We start from the raw sequence: 18,020 nt of genomic DNA on the forward strand, positions 1-18,020 counted from the left end.
TCTAGCTGAGTATTATCTACACTGACTGGCAGCAGCTTTCTGGGGTTTCAGATAAGGGACTTTCTGGGGATTGAGCCTGGGACCTTCTGCATACAAGCAGATGTCCTACTACTGAGCCTTTCCCCCTTGGAGAATCACTGCAAGCACAGCAGACAGCACTGGACTAGGCAGAACTGGTGGGATGACTCTGACCCCATCTGCACTATACATTTAAAGCAGTATCATACCACTTGGCTTCCCCCAAAGATTTCTGGGAAGTGTAGTTTGTAAGGGTGCTGAAAGTTGTCAGGAGACCCCAATTCTCCTCACAGAGCCGCAATTCCCAGCATGGTTTAACAAACAATCGCTCTTCCCAGGGAACTCTGGGAATTGTAGCTCTGTGAGGGGAATTGGGGTGCCTCCTAACAACTCTCAACACCCTTAAAAAACTACAGTTCCCGGGATTCTTTGGAGGGAAGCCATGGCTGTTTAAAGTGGCATGATATTGCTTTAAATGTATAGTGCAGATGGGGCCTCAGTGTAAGGCATCTTCCAAACGTCACTTTTGTCTTGACCACTTCCAGCCTGGCTCTGAGGATGCTTCCTTGAACTTCCTAGGACTTGGGGAATGGGGACCATGAAGCAGGAATGGACACAACTGTCAAGTTTGTTTTCTCTCAGTTTCTTATTTTTGCAGTCTTAAATTCAGTTCTCCACATTGTTGCAGCAATTTGCATTTTTCTGGGGGGGAAATCCTTATGTCAGCATTTCAGTGCAAATTTATCCTAATATACATATTTTTGTAGGCCGTCTTAACTCATATACACATTTTTTGCAAGCAATTTCCCTGAGTATAATGCATTCTTGTATGTTTCTCCCCTACTAATATATGCATTTTAATGCACACTTTCCACTATTACATGCATTTTTAGCACACAGTTTGGTTGTTTAACTGCATTGCAAAATTCAGAGACATGCAAGTTTCAAAGGATAAATGTGTTTCAGTTTGCATATTGGTTTGAGAAGTGTGAATTAGGTAGTTTCTCATAAAAATGCAAACAAAATAAAATTTCTCCTGACATGAAACTCTTTATTTACGGAGATCTCCAATGGAACACCCCGGCTGTAACTAGGGATTGAAGGATCTGTCAATTTTGGTTTACTCTGTTCCTCATTTTCCCAGTCTTAAATTCAGTTTTCCACATTTCGGCAGCAATTTGCCTTTTTTAAAAAACCTCATGAAAGTTCTCCAACATGTTACTGAGAATTTCTCCTACTAGACATTTTTGTATGCGGTTTTGACTAATGCACATTTTTTTGCAAGCAGTTTCTCCTAATGTAATGCATTTTGTATGTTATTTTCACTAAGATTCATTTTTGTGCCCACTTTCCCCAGATATAGGCGTTTTTTTGCAAAAATTGCGTAGTTGGAACTGCATCACAAAATTCAGACAAGTGCGAATTTTGAAGGAAGGCTGTGTTTCGGAAATGCATCTGGTAGTGGCTTCATGCCAGTGGGACAGTAGAAACGACTCCGGGTTTTAGTCTGAATTTTCAACAAGCTGTCCAAGATGCTTCAGCTCCTTGAAGGTTTGGACAAAACCCCGGAGCAGATTCTACTGCCCCACTAACATGGAGCCACCAGCTGCCATTGGATGCAACCCCAGGTTTGAAGGGGCCCTCTGGCTGGCCTGCCCTAGTCTAGGCAAGAGGCAGTGAAGGGCAGTGGTTGCAGCACTGCAGCTGTATCTCCGAGTGAGCAATTTGCTCTGACAAAGGCTAGGACAGAGGCATTAGGAGCCTCTGTCTCCAGTCCACCCCCTCCCACGCTCCGCCCCTCCCTTCCTCACAGACCTGAGACTCATAAAGGACCAAACATCTTGGCCTGGAGGGGGGGGGCTTCTCTGCTTGGTGGCCTCCCTGCAATGGTGGGCAGGCAAGGTAGTGCAGAGAGCATATGGGTTCTCAGGTTTAAGTGCTCCTAAGAGGCTTGGCTCTGGTTTGGTGGGCTGCGGCACAGTGTCAGGGGCCTGGGTCAGCTCTTCAGCGGGTGACATGGCAGCCTTGGGCTTGGTCAACTTCTCCTCCTCCTCTGAGTTTGAGCGAGGGCCATGACACTTGGGGCGCTTCTTCCTATTTCAGCAGTGCCACTATCAGTGCTGGGCCGCATGGAACTGCCGTGTAAACATCCCCCAGTTCTCCGGCTGAAGCATCGCTCTGGGCATGTAGGAAATTTAAACGACAACTTCCAGAACCAGCTACCTGCCGGAAGGGGCAAGGGGCAGATGTCATCACCCCCATGGGCCTTGGCATCTACTTGAGGTTGCTGGGTGCCAGACCTGTCTTCCTTAGCAAAGATTCCAACCCAGCCATCAAGGGCAGTCCTGCAGAGATCACATTGCAGTAGCCAAGGCTTGAGGTTACCAAGATGCAAATACCGAGCAAGAAGAAATAATTAACCAATCCATCATTTTAATTTTAAAGAATTGTTTATTTTAATTTTGATATTTGTGTTGAGTACAAAAACCAACCAAATTAAAAAAAAGCTGTTCTGATCATCTAACTCCCGATTCCCCACCCCCACAAAAAACAAAAGCAGACAGAGACTCACCCCTTTTCTTCCCTCAACAGGTCCCCCTCCCACCCCACATGACACTGGACATGTACACAAGTAAGATCACATACAGTATAGAAAGGGCAACTCTGAGGCCTGATCTAGACTACAAACTTATATTGGCGGTATACCATTTTATTGACTGTCACGGCTTCTCTCAAAAAACCCTGGGAGCTGTAGTTTAGCAAGGGTCAGTGGTGGACAGCGGATTAGGGCAGCAGCACTCACCTGACCTCTGGCTGCCCATGTCACCACTGCATACTGGCATGGAGAGGGGGATGGGCAAGGCAGGGTCGGGAGGTTGCAAATGCACCAGTGGGCACACCAGATGCCTCTGCTGGTACATTTGCCACTCCCCCGTCCATCCTGGCATGCAGCAGTGATGTAGGCAACCAGAGCTCAAGTGAAAATCGTCCCCCACAACCCTGATGTCCACTACTGGTGAGGGCACTACGTGATTCTGCGACCCCTCTTGCGGAACTACAATTCCCAGGATTCCCTGGGATTATTATTAAAGTCTGCAGTATGGACGAGCCCAGAGGTACCTCATTATAAATCAAATTCTCTGAGACACAATAAATACATTCAACACACACACACCACCCCCTTTATTGCGTGATGCCCTGTGTATCATCAACGGGAATAAATGATGAGTGGGTAGAGCTTATATGCCGCAGATGGACACACAGGTTTTTCGCACATCTTTGAGACCAGCTCTACGGCGTTTGCTTGAGTCGATAACCCATCCCACAATTTCAGGGACTTGTACACCAGACTGCTGTCTCCTCAGGATAAAGCAAGTCCATCCAGTGGAATAATAATTGCAATCTGCCCAGGGCCCCAGGTCTACAGAGACGGGATGGGGGTGTGGAATGCAGCCAGCTGCCAGGTACCCCCTCTGTGTGCCCAACTGCAGCCCAGATAAACCCTTTAAAAAGGGGTTAGGCCTGCAACAAAATGTTGCAGTATAGAGTACTCCTATTCCAGCCAGCCAGGCATGCCCTTTACTAGAATACTCCATTCCATTCCATTCCATTCCTTTCCATCCTCCTGGGGCTCTTTTGGGGTACATTTCCCCCCCCCAGTGATTTTGTTTTGGTACTATTGCAAACTCTGGGGCTCCTTAAAGTCTGCCAATAGCCCCCACATGTGTATGGAATGTGCTGTCTTGGCTAGATAAGGACTAGCCCTAGGAAAAATGACAGGCCTTGTCCCATTATGAAAATACCGAAAAAGGCAGGCCACCGTTTACCCTCTCTTCTCACCGTCATGTGGCTGAACAGCCCAGTTGTTTTGAATGATGTAGTCAGCTGACAATTGCTCATGCATATGATTATACCCTCATTTCTCAAGGGCCACTGGTCAGTGGAAGAGCACAGACTCCAGCCCATGCATCTCCAGGTAAAAGGATTTGGGTAGCAGCTGCCACAGGGAAGCCCCTATTTGGAGCTTTGGAAAGCAAGTGCAGTGTAGTGGTTGGAGTGTCAGACTGGGCCCTAGGAAACCAGAGCTCAAATCCCCACTCAGCCATAAAGCTCACAGGGTGACCTTGGGCCAGTCACCGCCTCTCAGTCTAACCTACATCACAGGGTTGTTGTGGGGATTACATGAGGAGGGGGGCAGAAACATATATGCCACCTAGAACTCCTTGGAGGAAAGGTGGGATATAAATATAAAAATAAAAAACTCTAAAGCTGTCACCCTTCAGATAAAACCAAATGCTCAATAAACCGTTTTTTTGGAGGGGGGGGGAAGATGTCTTCCAGGCTGGGAATGCAAAATAGGAGGGATCATTAAGCAGCTGCAAGGCTGATGGGGTGGATTTAGCTTGGCAGATAACAAGCTATCTGGGAGTAAGACAGTCCTGGGCTAGACCGGTTACTAGCCTGATTCAGCTGAAGGCAACTGAACTAAATCAGTCATCTGCCAAAACTGATTTCAAATCTGCCCAGAGCTTTCAGGGCAATCACACTTCCCCATGCAACATAACACTGCAGAGCTTTTTAAATTTAGTATGAGAGAATTCAGGAGCTTCAGTGATGTTTGCTGCTGTTGCCCAAAATCTAATTTCCACACAAGGAGATCCGAGTGGCACGGCTGGCGAATGATGATCAGTGGCTCCCCCAGAGGCCCCATTTCAGCTGGTGTGGCTGTCTTATGGCTGATACAGAGGCCCATTTAGAATGATAGGAGAGATTACTCAGGAAAATTACTTTGGACACTTGGTAAGGATCCTCCTTGCCCGCCAGTCACAAGGATGAACTCTCCCGGCGAGGATTGCCGGGAAGCTAATCAAAAGCATTTTTTCACAACTGAATGGTCAGGATGAGGGCCTGGGGACACATTGCTGCTCAGCAGTGTGGGAGATGTGGGTGGGTGAGTGGGAGGCAGCATTGAGCTGAGAAGCCAGAGAAGACTTTTCACAGGCACTTGCTCATATAGCCAAGCTAACCTGGGGACTTCTGAAACAATCAACGGCAGAGGAAAGGCCCATTGCAGGGTCAGGATGGGGGACCCGTGGCTCTCCAGACGTTGTGGGACTCCCAACTCCCATCAGACAACATGGCTAATGGTCAGGGATGATAGGAGTCCCATAACATCCGGAAGGCTACAGGTTCCTCCACTTCTGCTGTGCATACTTATCTGAAAATAAGTCCCATTGAACTCAGTGGGACTTCCTTCGGAATAGACCTGGAGAGCAGAGATGGGGGGCCTGGGGCCTTCAGTCCAATTCTCCCCATTTCTGCATTAGTTTGCAATTTAAAAAAAGTTCTAAGAACATTTGTCAGTATTTTAGTGCAAATTTCTCCAAATATGCAAATTTTTGCAAGCGTTTCCCTCCAATAAAATGAATTTTATACATTATTTTCATGAATATATGCATTCTTATGCCTAATTTTTTATGCCTACTAGATTGGCAATTTGAGCCTGTTTTATAATATTTTGTGGTGTTATTTACTGATACTGTTGAAGGTTTTTTATTATTGTGTTCTGAATTCTTTTTGTGATATTGTATTTTTCTTGCTATGGAAGCTGCTTTGAGGTCACCTGGGGATGAAAAGCAGCTTACAAATATCCTAAATAAACAATCATAAACAATAAATAAATACTTTCCTATCATATATGCATTTTTGTACACATTCAGTTGGAGAACCCCATCACCAAATTTGGAGAAGCGGGGATTTCAAAGGATAGCTGTGTTTTGGTTTGCCTGTTCTTTCAGAAAGTGCGAATTAGGTTAGTTCGCATGAAACCCCAAACCGAATCAAATTTCTCCTCCATCCCTACTCAGGGATGTTGGGAGCTGGAGTTTCTGGAAAGGTCACAGTCTTCCCATCTCTGCACCAGAGCGAAAGAACCCGGCTTACACATGTGTTATACAGATTCCAACCTCTCCAAACGCAGTCTTCAAAATTCTGTATTCAGTTTGTGCATCAAAGTGTATACAAGAACTGGTGTGTTGGATCAGACTGGCCACTGTATGTGCACGCTATTGTTTTTTATTTGGGGGGGTGCATTCTGTCTCCACCAGTGGCCAGCCTCTGGGAAGCTGATGTGCAGGACATAAAGGCAATAGGCTTCCCCCATGGCGTGTTCTTAGCATACGGTTCTTAGGAATAAAGGTAAAGGTGTCCCCGCACTTATAGTGCGAGAAGTTTCCGACTCTTAGGGTGATGTCTTGCGACGTTTACTAGGCAGACCGTATATATGGGGTGGGATTGCCAGTTTCTTCCCCGGCCTTTCTTTACCCCCCAGCGTATGCCGGGTACTCATTTTACCGACCACGGATGGATGGAAGGCTGAGTGGACCTCGACCCCTTTTACCGGAGATTTGACTCCTCCTTCCGTTGGAATCGAACTCCGGCCGTGAGCAGAGCTTCGGCTGCGTTACCGCCGCTTACCACTCTGCGCCATGGAGGATTCCATTTTGCTGTTATGGCCATCGACAATGGCTAGAGCGACCAACCCTCCATGCATTTGTATAATCCTTTAAAAAAGACTCCCAAAGTCATGGCCATCACATTGGAGGCTGCCCTTTCAGGGCGAATGGAGCAGTGCCCCACCAAGCTCAGCCTGCCCCTACCTGCCTGCCTTCTTACTTCTAACCAATAAGGTGGAGGCTCTGTCTGTCATTGGCTCTGGCTTCAACTACTGTTGGTTTCCCTGCCTTCTGCCCTACTAGTCCCAGTGGGTGCCAGCCACAACTGCAATCACATGGTGTGGTAATGAATTTCAAACATGAATAATAATGTATTGTTGAGCAAGCAATAACCTTCCCTCATCTACTGAGAAATGTTTGTGTGCTCTGGATTTTAATGTGCTGACTTACAATTCTTGTGGTTTTCACCCGTGCAAACAACTGTAACGCCATTAATTTTAATAGGCTGTGCACAGAAGTAGTACTGACAGACTGGGTGTGCCCTTAGAAGCTGAGGATCCACAGAAGACTATAGAGACTGCAGTACAGTGTAAAAATCACAAATGTATCACCTCTAATGTAAGTAATCGCTTCTAAATCAGTCTTGATGATTACTCTGGAACTATTCCAAGCTGTGCATTCTTAAAAAGTCTTTATATAGCAGTCTGCTGGACCTCAGACAAACCTAGAGCAAGGGGGAAGGTGTGTGCATGTGTGGGGAGTGGGAAACTCAGCCCAGTTACTGAAATGGACCCAAATGGGCCCACATCTATGGCCACAGATTTTATTCCGTGGGGAAAATTCCCTGTCAAACCACAAAAGACTCTAAGGAGAATCTGTCAAGTTTCCAAAAATAGGTCAGCTGCCCATCCTGGGGGTGTTTATGCACAGTGAGATTCTGAAGGTGGAGCGTCCCACTTGAGACCCTGCAAAGCTGTCAGTCAGATGACACTGAGATGGTCAGTGACCTGTCTTGGTATATGGTAGCTTCCTAGGTTCAAAGATTTTGGACTTCTTCAGCTTCTAATTACTTGCAATGTGGAATGAATGATGGATGTGGAAAAGGTTTGGTTTCTACAAGAAGTGTCAGAAGTGACCTGAGCTACTGAGCACAAGCAAGGCTTTCAAGCTGTCAGCAAACCAGTCCCTAGGGTTTTCAGGGTGAGTTTTGGCACCCAACTGTAAGGGGGAGCGGAGTGGAGAAATACATTCCAAACAAAGCAATGCTTGGCCGACACTTTGTAATCACAAATGTCTGGGTACAGAATTTTAAAAATTGGGGGTGGGGTGGGGAATAGAGTCTGTTCAGATGGTGCTAAGATTTATAACTGGAGCAAACAGTGCCTGAATTTTTCTCTCTCTATTCGGAGCTGGTATAACGAAGTAGCTAACAGTGTGAGGCGGGAAGCCCTCAAATCTCACCTTGGCCATAATTCAGCTTGGCTTTAGGCAAGCCACCCTCTCTTAGCCTCAGTCTGCCCCCTCTTTGTAATACTGACCTATCTTTTAGGGTGGCTGGAAGCAGGCACACACAAAACCTTTACAGCTGTCTCAGATACCCACAGAAACCCTGGGGAGTATCTTGAATGCCTTTGCTTTTAGGAACTGCAGGTGTGTGTTGGACACATGCACCCAAACATAGACACGGTCTGCAAATTTCACGGGACATGCAATTGGACGCAGATTCTCACTCCCATGGCTAGCTGATGCAAAAAGTCAGTGCATCCAGATGAAAAATAAATCTGAAAGAATTAGACAGGTGGCAGATTTGGGATAATCATCTCCACTAGCAGAGTAACAATATCTACTTCGGAAATCCAACTTGCCAGATTACTGTGGCATTTCTGGTTGTGGGTGGAGAACCTTTTTTATGTTGAGGGCCATATTCCCTTAAGGGTAATTTGTTGGGGGGTGTATGCTAGTAGGGGATGGGGCCAAAGCCAAAAGTATTTGAGGCCACCCCTTTCTACTCTCTCTTTCAGATATCCCTCCTTCTCTCCCTCTGATACCCCGTCTCCCTTTCTGTCTCCCTCTCTCTTTCTCCATCTTCCTCCCCACCCAGCAGGTTGCCGGGGAGGGACAGGTGGCTCTTGCCAGAGGCCCACCCTCCTTCCATCTCTCCCCAGGCTACCCCCACTTGCATGAAATCAGGCCGAGAGCCACAGATTCCCCACCCATTCTATGGATTCCTATGATACTGCATGTGAACCACCACTAAGTAATGCATCAGTATTAGCAGGGGGTAGGGGAAAGAGGAAACGTCTGATGCCTCTCCCATGAGAGGCGTTATGACCACCTTTTCAGGGATCCTGTGGTTGGTTGGTTGGTCTTCTTTCATAGATTAAAAAAAAAACTTGTCAAAATACACGAAGCATCGTAGGATGCGGAAAACCTGGATTGAAATTATTGTTCTGGAAATGGGGGTTGACATTAGGAAACTGCCTTACACCAGGCCCACGAATTTGTCCTTCAAACCTAGCACTGGGCACTGTCCCTTCCGGGCTCTCGAGGAGACCTCTTCCCCATTACTTGCTCCCTGATCTTTTCAACCGAAGACACCAGGGACTGAACTTGTGACCTTCTGCATGCAAAATGGATGCTCTACCACTGAGCCACAGACCTGCCAACATTCCCAAGGAGGCCAATGACAGAGGCTGCTTCTGTGACTAGGACATGGTCCATGCAGAACCACCTACTGCCATCGTGATCAATCCATGCTCGCATCTTGGAGCATTGGCCGCTCTTTGCAATGCCCCTCCCCAAATACCCTAGGGTCTTGGCAAAGAGGGGACAGTTTGAATGTTGGGGAAAACATCCACAGTAATTAGCAATAAGATGTGCCCTTAAAAAGTATCTTTTTTAAAAAATCATGTTTTGGCATTTTTGCATTCAAGTATCTGACCAAATTTGCTTGACATCTTGTCGTAACTCTCACAACAATGCTGTAAGGTAGGTCAGTACTGTTAACCCCATATTGCAGATGCGGCGGGGGGGACCACCTAATGACCGCATGGCAAAGGCAAGATTTGAACCTGGGATTCCTGAATTTATACCATAGCCTCTGGAACCAACAAGCTAGATCAGCTCCAGCCCATGAAATCTAATGAGACCATCCAGACGAGATCAGAGGCGCTTGTACAATGAAAGTAATGAAGCATTTGCCAAGTCCTCGGATTCAGAAGTCTTCTGTGTCCCCTCAGGAGAGGGTAACTGTCCCAAGATTTTGTCAAGGGAACAATTTCACACTGTGGTCAGATCCCACAAGGCAGAGTTTCATTAGTCCTAGTGGCTGTGGCTGTGGCATGGCGTGGCATGAATTCTTAGCCAGAGAACAGCTGGTCTCTACATGGACAGTGAGGAATCAAAGAGAAGAATGAGGGTGGAAGAAAGTGAACACACTAAACGTTCCCAGGGGCAGCCAGTCTGAAATCTGTCCCTTCCTAATTTCCCAAGCATGCGATTGAAGTGTCCAGACCTGTGATCCACACAAGCCATCAGGATCCCAGAGGCGATGCAGTTCACAGTGTTGTTGCGCCAGCCTGCTGCCAGACAGGTGGAGGGTTTAGGAGATGTTTCCGTAAGAGGCTAGAAAGGGTGGTGTGGGGTTGCAGCAGGGTGGGAGGGAAAGAAACAGAAACAGAAAAGGGGATAAGTACCAAAAGCTGCCAAGGAAGATCAGAGCTTCTGAAGGAGGTCACAGGGAGATTCACCGCAACCTCAGGGGCACTCATCGATCAAGACCAGTGGCCATTCCTCAGCCCTCATGGAAAGAGATTGCTGGTTTCATCCCACAGTGGCTGTGGGAATGTGGAAATCAGGCCACGGGCCCAAGATGCAGGCAGTTGGGATGTTCTCAGAGGGGCTTCCTCCTTACAGCTATGGGAGGCTCTGGACCCAACCTTCCTTCGGGAGCAGGGTAACTGGGCAGGTGTCATGAAGGAGAAAGGGAGCCTTGCTGCTGGGTAGATGCCCAGTGACAAAGCAGTCACAATGCTGGACATCCCCAGTCCCCTGCAACAAGGCTATGACACGTAGAGAAGGAATCATAGAATAGTAGAGTTGGAAGGGGCCTATAAGGCCATCCAGTCCAACCCTCTGCTCAATGCAGGAATCCAGATGAAAGCATTCCCAACAGATGGCTGTCCAGCTGCCTCTTGAAGGCCTCCAGTGTCGGAGAGCCCACTACCTCTCTAGGTCATTGGTTCCATTGTCGTATGGCTCTAACAGTTACGAAGTTTTTCCTGATGTCCAGTCGAAATCTGGCTTCCTGCAACTTGAGCCCATTATTCAGTGTCCTGCACTCTGGGACGATCGAGAAGAGATCCCAGAGGAGGAGGCCAAAGGAAAGAATTAAGGGAGAGACAAGGCAGAGGGAGACAAAATCTGGGAAGGAGGCTGGCGGAGGGGTGGTGGTGGGGTGGGGGATGCTGACTTGCAGAGGAAAGTGGGGGGTGTGTGGGGAAGGAGAGCTGAAGGGAGAGACAGAATGGAGGGAGCACAAAATGGGGAAGAAAAAAGGGAGAAAGCGATGAAGGGGAATCAGAGAAGGACTGGAAGGGGGGATGGAGGGAGTCTGGGAAGAGGCAGTGGAAGTCTGAAGGAAGAGTGAAGATGGGGAGAGAATGGAGGGTTCAAGAGAGGAAGGCTCTTGGCAGGTGGCTTTCCTCCCTCTGCTCCACCCGCCTCAGGATCTGTGGGCTCCCCACTCGCTTGCACATATCACAGCAGGTGATTCCAAGCAGCAGTTGCCGTTGGACTCGCGGCCGCTACCGCACTCCAGGTGACCTGTTTGTTGAGCATTCCCCCTGGTTTCTTTGCAGGGAGGTTGGACGATGCCGGCTACTTACAGAGCACACATTCTGACTTGTTTGTGGGGAGGCTCAGCTGCTGCTGCATCACCTCATGCCGTCCACTGCACTTCCCCGCCACTTTCCTTCCTGCAAAAAGTCCAATCTTTGGGGAAGTGAGCTCCAAGTTTTGCGCAGCACCTACATGACCTCATCAAAACGCTGTCCCGTATTATCATCCAATTTAATGCAGATATACCGTTTCTGCAGAAACATCTGCGAGAATGGTCAGTGGGAGCAGGAAGAAAATGGCATGTGGATGCTGTGAAAAACCTGCAGGCACGAGGAGCCCCAGTCCACGATCAACTACTGTGTGGAAGCGCCCACAATACGCAGTAAAAGTTCTCCTTAAAAGAACAGCAGAAACATAAATATCACTTCCAGACAACCTGTTTATGAAGCATTCGTCCTGATTTATTTGCACAAAGTTTGCAGCGAGGCTAGACAGTGTCAGCTGTTTACTGAGTGTTTATTCCAATTAGTTTAAGGGGAGGATATACGATGTTGCATCAAGCATTATCCCACACTCTCCAGTGCGTTTACCCATCACATTTTGGGGGGTTTAGGGGCGGGGAGTGGGTTTGTTGTGCAAGAGCTCCGAATCCAACGGCATAACCTGAATTTGCCAGTATGTGATTGAATCCCACTCCAAAATAGCAACAGTCGGGAATCACCAAAAATTTCAAAACTTCATCCCACAAGCCCGTTATCTTCTGCAGTAACGCAGGCTCAGAAGCTGAAGCACCACCTGTTCTCCCCTCCTCCTGTCAGAACCCCCACCTTTAACAGTGGCAAGGCAGACAAGAGATTCAACAAACCAAAAGGCTATTCACAATGCACCTCCATGCACCCTCTGGCCCCGTCTCCAATGACACCGTGCTCAATTATTCTGTCACCATCCCCTGTGACCTCTGCATATTTGGCGGAAGGCCTGAGCGGGCTGGCTGCACACGAACAGCCGATCCGGAACCCTGCCCAATCCAGGAGAAGCCTACATATCTATGGCTGTAAGGTCCCTGCTCATACCTTCCAGCAGTTGTGCAGAGGTTCGGGAGATGTGGCCAGGCAACATAATTGTCCTGGGTGAAGAGCCAGTGTGGGTCGCCCCACCCCTACCTCCTCTATGCCTGAAGACAGCGGTGAATAGCCCACAAGTCCCCCACCCATCATTGCATCTTCCCGCCAGGAAAAGCCGCATCGGTTAAATTCCTGCTTGTAGTGTTGCTGTTAAAGGCAGAGAAGCCCTGGCCGAGAAGGTCCTCTGGATGTAACTCCTCCATAGGTTGACTGATGCAGCCAACCTCTAAGAGGCAGAAACCAGAAATGACTCATAGACACCCCCTCCCTGCCGCCGTACCTTGACTGAGGAGCTGCAGGTTGCGGACCTCCTCACGCACCTGGAGCTGCAGCACCTGCTGGAGAACCTCCTGTCGCTGGGACTCATGCGTAATCCCCATGCGCTGCAACTTCTCTGCATTCAGCCGTAGCAGCGCCCGACCTGCCAATGAGCAAGCAAAACAGTGCGAAGGCGGAAGGGAAAGGGTCCCTGCCAAGGGTCTTCTCTCGCAGGCCAGGCTTCTACGTGTAGGGGTTTTATATTTTTAAATTTTTTTGGAGGAGAGTGGATCGTTCCATCCTGTGAGTCCCCCCTGCTCCGCCCCACTTGCAGCCTGAAGTGGTAACACTCCAGATGTGGACTAGGGATGGAAAGATCTGTCAATTTCGGTTCTCTCAGTTCCTCACTTTTCTAATGTTAAATTCAGTTCTCTACATTTCTGCAACAATCTGAATTTTTTTTTAAACATCCTCGTGAAAATTCTCCACCATTTTACTGCGAATTTCCCCAAATACACACATTTTTGTAGGCAGTTTTGACAAAGGGACACGTTTTTGCAAGCCATTTCTCAACACATCATGCCCTTTTGCATGTTATTTTCACATATATTCATTTTTATCCACACTTTCCCCTATGTTTTTTGTATGTTTTTAATTATATGCGTTCTTTTATTTGGAAGCTGCCGTGAGTTCCAGTTTTGGGAAAAGGGCGGGGGTAAAAATAATGATAATAAAATAATAAAAATAAATAAATAAATATGCATTTTTATAAATATTGTTCAGTTGGTGACCTGCATCCCCAAATTCTCATAAATGCGAATTTCGAAGGATGGCTGTGTTTTGGTTGTCATATTGTTTTGGAAAGTGCGAATTTGACAAATTCTGCTTGAAATGTGAACTGAATCGAAATTCTCACCCATCCCTAATGCGGACTGACCGTCTCACCTGCTGTTCATGAGAACTGTGCAACAGAGACAGAGACGAAGATATGGAGTACAGAAACATCCCCCCCCCTCGTAATCAGCTCCTGCAGCTACTGCTTGACGTTGCCTCATGGGAAGGCTGGCCCCGGCTGGATCAGGAAGCAAGTCAAGCTAAAAGCCTCAGGTAAGCCCCAGCCTCAAAAGGGAATTGTGGAATGGTTTTTCTAACTTAAGTGTGGGGATTTTGGAGAATTCCGACAAAATCAGAAACAGGAGTGGAAATTGCTGATGTGTGCTTATTTGTCCCCTGTCCAGAATGGAAATCAATCCAGCGAATACGATCAGTATTCCCTGTAGTTGTTGCTTTCAGTCCGCAAATGATACATAATCAATTAGGTCTCCCCTCTCTCTCTCCACCCCATTTGCATCGCCCTTCCTTTGCACTGTAACAAATGGGGTGGAATAACGTAACGACGTCATTTGCGTAAGTTATGCAACCAGTTGTGTAAGTGTCGCAATTTCACCACAGCAGACAGCGAGATGCATAATGTGGCTCTGGGCGCAAGATGAATTGCAGTGGAGCAGAAATGGTGCTGCATGCAACAAATACCGGGCGGAACAGGCCACCTTGCGTCCCTACTCAAGGCTTAACAGGGCCAAACGACAGGCAACTCATGTATCTGGGTGTTTTGTTTTGTTAAACAGCAGCCAGGACGAAACCTGAGCCTGTGTGATCAGCACACAGGAAGGGTTTTTAACCTTTTCCTCCTTGCCCTGTGGCCCAGGCAAAAACCTCATGAGCTCTTATTTGGCCGAGGTGGGATGGAGCTATGACAGCGGTTTCAGAGGTTGGCATTCTTTGTGACTACAGCAAGGGGGCAAAGGCATGAACACCCCCTCCCCAAGCACCATAGTCCTGATCCCAATTCCTACTCCCCCCAATAATTGTTATTTAACCACACAAAACCCAGACACACAAAATGTGATCACACCCTTCATGAATGTTCTAGTTTGGTTCAAACTCTCAAAGGAAGCAAGACGGCTGGAGTGGTGTTAATGGGCAGTTTATTGCAAACTCGGTGTTGCTCACGCACACAAATTTTTCTCAGCATCCAAACGATGTCATCTTCATCAAAATGCCATCCTGCAACCACTGCCCTCATTTCATCCAGCCTTGTCAACGCCATGTTTGCCATTTTTTTACTCATAGGATTTTCCGAGGAAATGGGAAATCAGGATTCAAGGGGAAAATAATATGCAATGGTTTTGACAAGGGCAGTGTTGTGTGAATAATGTGCAAAATGTGCATGCATGAGTCTAACCTCATGATAGCCAGTTTTGTGCAGTGGTTAGAGCGCTGGACCAGGATCTGGGAGACCAGGGTTCAAATCCCCACCCAGCCATGAAGCTCACTGGGTGACCAGACACTGACTCTCTCCCTAACCTACCTCACAGGGTTGTGGTGAGGAAGATGGGGAGGTGAAGTATGTACGCTCCTTGGAGGAAAGGTGGAATGCAGATGTAATAATTATTAAAACAAAACAAAACCTGACCACCAAGCAGCCATAAAAAAAATATGGTGCTGTCCTGCACCATACAAATCATGTACTTTGGAGGATATTTATCTCCTGTGGCAGGAGTTTCTGCTTCTCCAAACTACCTCTTGCATCAAGACACATTTGGTTTCAAGCCTTCCTCTGTACGCGCTGGTGGAACGCGTGTCCTGCCTGGAAAGCAACAGAGTTTCCCATCAATCCCCTCTCCTTCCATCCAGGGTCTATTAGCAAAGGGGTTTTATGACCTGCTCTGTGCCCCTCCTGCGGGTGCAATTGCTAATGCTTCCTAGCACAAGGACTTGAGTGAGCTGCTCCATTTGTGTTTGATCATTCCCTCCAGGGCACGTGAGGCAGTCCATCAGCCTTTGTGGCTCCTGGAAAAAGCAACCTCTTTCTCTAGTTCTGCCTCCTAAATCAGGACACAGGCAAGTCACCCTCTACTAAGCAAATGAGAGGGGGGGGGAGGCACAGACATTTGATATGTTTACATTTTCATCCCCCACCCCCTCCAGTCAGTGTCTGCACAATAATCACTGGCAGCTTTCTCTTGTGCTAGACAGGAGTGCATTCCAGAGACTTGTAAAATATTAATCCGGCAACTTCACGTCCTGGTCTGCCCTGATGTTTTTCTGCAAAGATCCGTTGGTTCCTGGATCTACTGCTCGAAGACAGCTCCGTAACTCAGAATGGATGTCACGGTGAAAGGCTGTGGCAAGTACTTACACAAGACGCAGTTAATGCTGCCTGGCAGCACAGATGTCATGAAGGGAAGGGCAAGGGGAGTGCACCCCTCGGGAAAACAAGGCCAGGAGGCATGAAGAGGCAGGACTGCCAGGCTGCGACCCACAGAACCCAGCTTCACCTTTGACAGTGCCAAAGCTAGAGGAAAGTGTTTTTCCCCCTGCGGTGGTTCGCATCACTTGGCTGCCACTCACCCACTCCATGTTTGAAGCATGTCAGATTTTAATTCAGCCGCTCTCCTAAGAACATAAGAAAAGCCCTGCTGGGTCAGACCAATGGCCCATCTAGTCCAACATCCTGTTTTTACAGCAGCCAACCAGATGACCGTGCAGAGCCCACACGCAGGACCTGAGCGCAAGAGCACTTTCCCCACTCGTGATTCCCAGCAACTGGTATTCAGAAGCACGCTGCCTCTTGACGGTGGAGGCAGAACATAGCCGTCATGACTAATAGTGTCCTGTCTGCACACTGCACATAAACTATGGAACTGGCTGGAACTGGAGATGGCCACTAGCTTGGATGGCTTCAAATGGGTGTTAGGCAAATAAATGGAGGCTAAATTTATCAGTATCTATTAGTCATGGCTGTATATTGCTTCCAGGATCCGAGGCAAGTATGCTTCTAAATTCCAGGTGCTTGGGATAATGAGCAGCAGAGGGCTATTGCACTCATGTTCTGCTTGTGGTCTTCTTTTAAGCATCTGGTTGGCCACTATGGTAAACAGGATGCTGGACTGGATGGGGCGTTGGTCTGGTCCAGAGGGCTATTGCACTCATGTCCTGATTGTGGTCCTCCTTTAAGCATCTGGTTGGCCACTATGGTAAACAGGATGCTGGACTGGATGGGCCATTGGTCTGGTCCAGCAGGGTTCTTGTTATGTTCTTAAGGTGGGGATGGTGAGGGTGGCCTATTCCACCTGGCTTTTGTGAGGATTATGAACCTAATCACATGTGATGTGGAGACTTGGCACATGGACACCAAGGATTAGTTTGCTTCTCTTCATGCGAATGCAAACCTGAGAGACAGCTCAGAGATGCCAACCACCAAGTCAGCTGCTATAGGGGCAGCCCTGGTTGTTGCTCATGTGCCTGCCCCATTCACATATAAAGCCTGCTCCCTTTGCCCAGTTGCTTGAACAACTTCCCTCCTGAGCTGGGTCCCATCATGGAAATAAGCTCCTGAAGTGATGGAACATGGCAAGGTAAGGCGGAATGAAGAGGTGCCCCTTCTGATGTTCACATCGTAGGAACACAGGAAGCTGTGTTACACCGAGTCCGACCAGTGGTCCATCTAGTTCAAAACCACCAACACCAGGGGTTCCCAAACGTTCATGGACCACGTGAAAATTGCCAAGGATTTTGGCGGACCACTTTGCTATTCTTCTACCTGTGGTGGCAGTTGTAATGCACTGCGCTAGATGCTGCATGGTTTAACTGTATTTTTACAGAGATGCCCTGGAAAACCTGAATGAATCCCATGGACTACAGTTTGGGAACCCCTGGTCTACAATGACTAGCAGTGGCCCTCCACAGTTACAGTCACGGGTGTCTTCCAGCCCTACCTGGAGGGGCTGGTGATTGAACCGGGGACCTTCTGCATGTAGAGCATTTTATATATAAACCATTTTATATATAAACCCCCCATTTTATATATAAGCAGGGCAGAAACATGCATAAGGATCACTGTGGTACAGTGGACTCAGACCAGGGAGACCAGAGTTCAAATCCCCACTCAGCCACGAAGCTCACAGGGTGACCTTGGGCCAGTCACCATCTCTCAGCCTGACCTACTTTGCAGGGTTGTTGTGAGGATCAAATGGGGAAGCAGGAGAACCACGTGCGCCACCCCCAGCTCTGAGGAAAGGTGGGGTAGAAATGTAGTAACAACAAAGAGGCCTGCTGCTGTCTGTTTCCAGTATGTCCTCGAGGTGCATGAGGGAATGATGGAAACTGAATCACTCGGTAGTAGAAAAAAATGGAGGGATCATAGAGATGAGGGCAGGAACAGCATCAATGCCTGGACAGGTCCAGATGCCCCCTCTTGGCACCCTAATCCCACAATACCAGATAAAAACTTCCAGACTGTTAGAATGGTTCGACGATGGGA

At 48.0% G+C, this 18,020-nt stretch overlaps 1 protein-coding gene across 1 annotated transcript in view; it reads right to left on the reverse strand.

Moving 5' to 3' along the window:
* Positions 1-2,449: 2,449 nt before the first annotated feature.
* The window catches only part of SAMD10 (sterile alpha motif domain containing 10), a 69,617-nt gene continuing 54,046 nt past the window's right edge, over positions 2,450-18,020 (reverse strand). Inside the window, exons 4-5 of the mRNA XM_061630976.1 lie at positions 12,717-12,857; positions 2,450-9,854 (exon numbers count right to left, since the gene is read on the reverse strand). Of these exons, the coding sequence (XP_061486960.1) occupies positions 9,739-9,854; positions 12,717-12,857 (257 nt within the window). The 3' untranslated portion in view covers positions 2,450-9,738. The remainder of the gene's footprint in view (positions 9,855-12,716; positions 12,858-18,020) is intronic.

Source organism: Rhineura floridana, chromosome 6 (assembly GCF_030035675.1).
Source record: "Rhineura floridana isolate rRhiFlo1 chromosome 6, rRhiFlo1.hap2, whole genome shotgun sequence".
Lineage (NCBI taxonomy): Eukaryota > Metazoa > Chordata > Lepidosauria > Squamata > Rhineuridae > Rhineura > Rhineura floridana.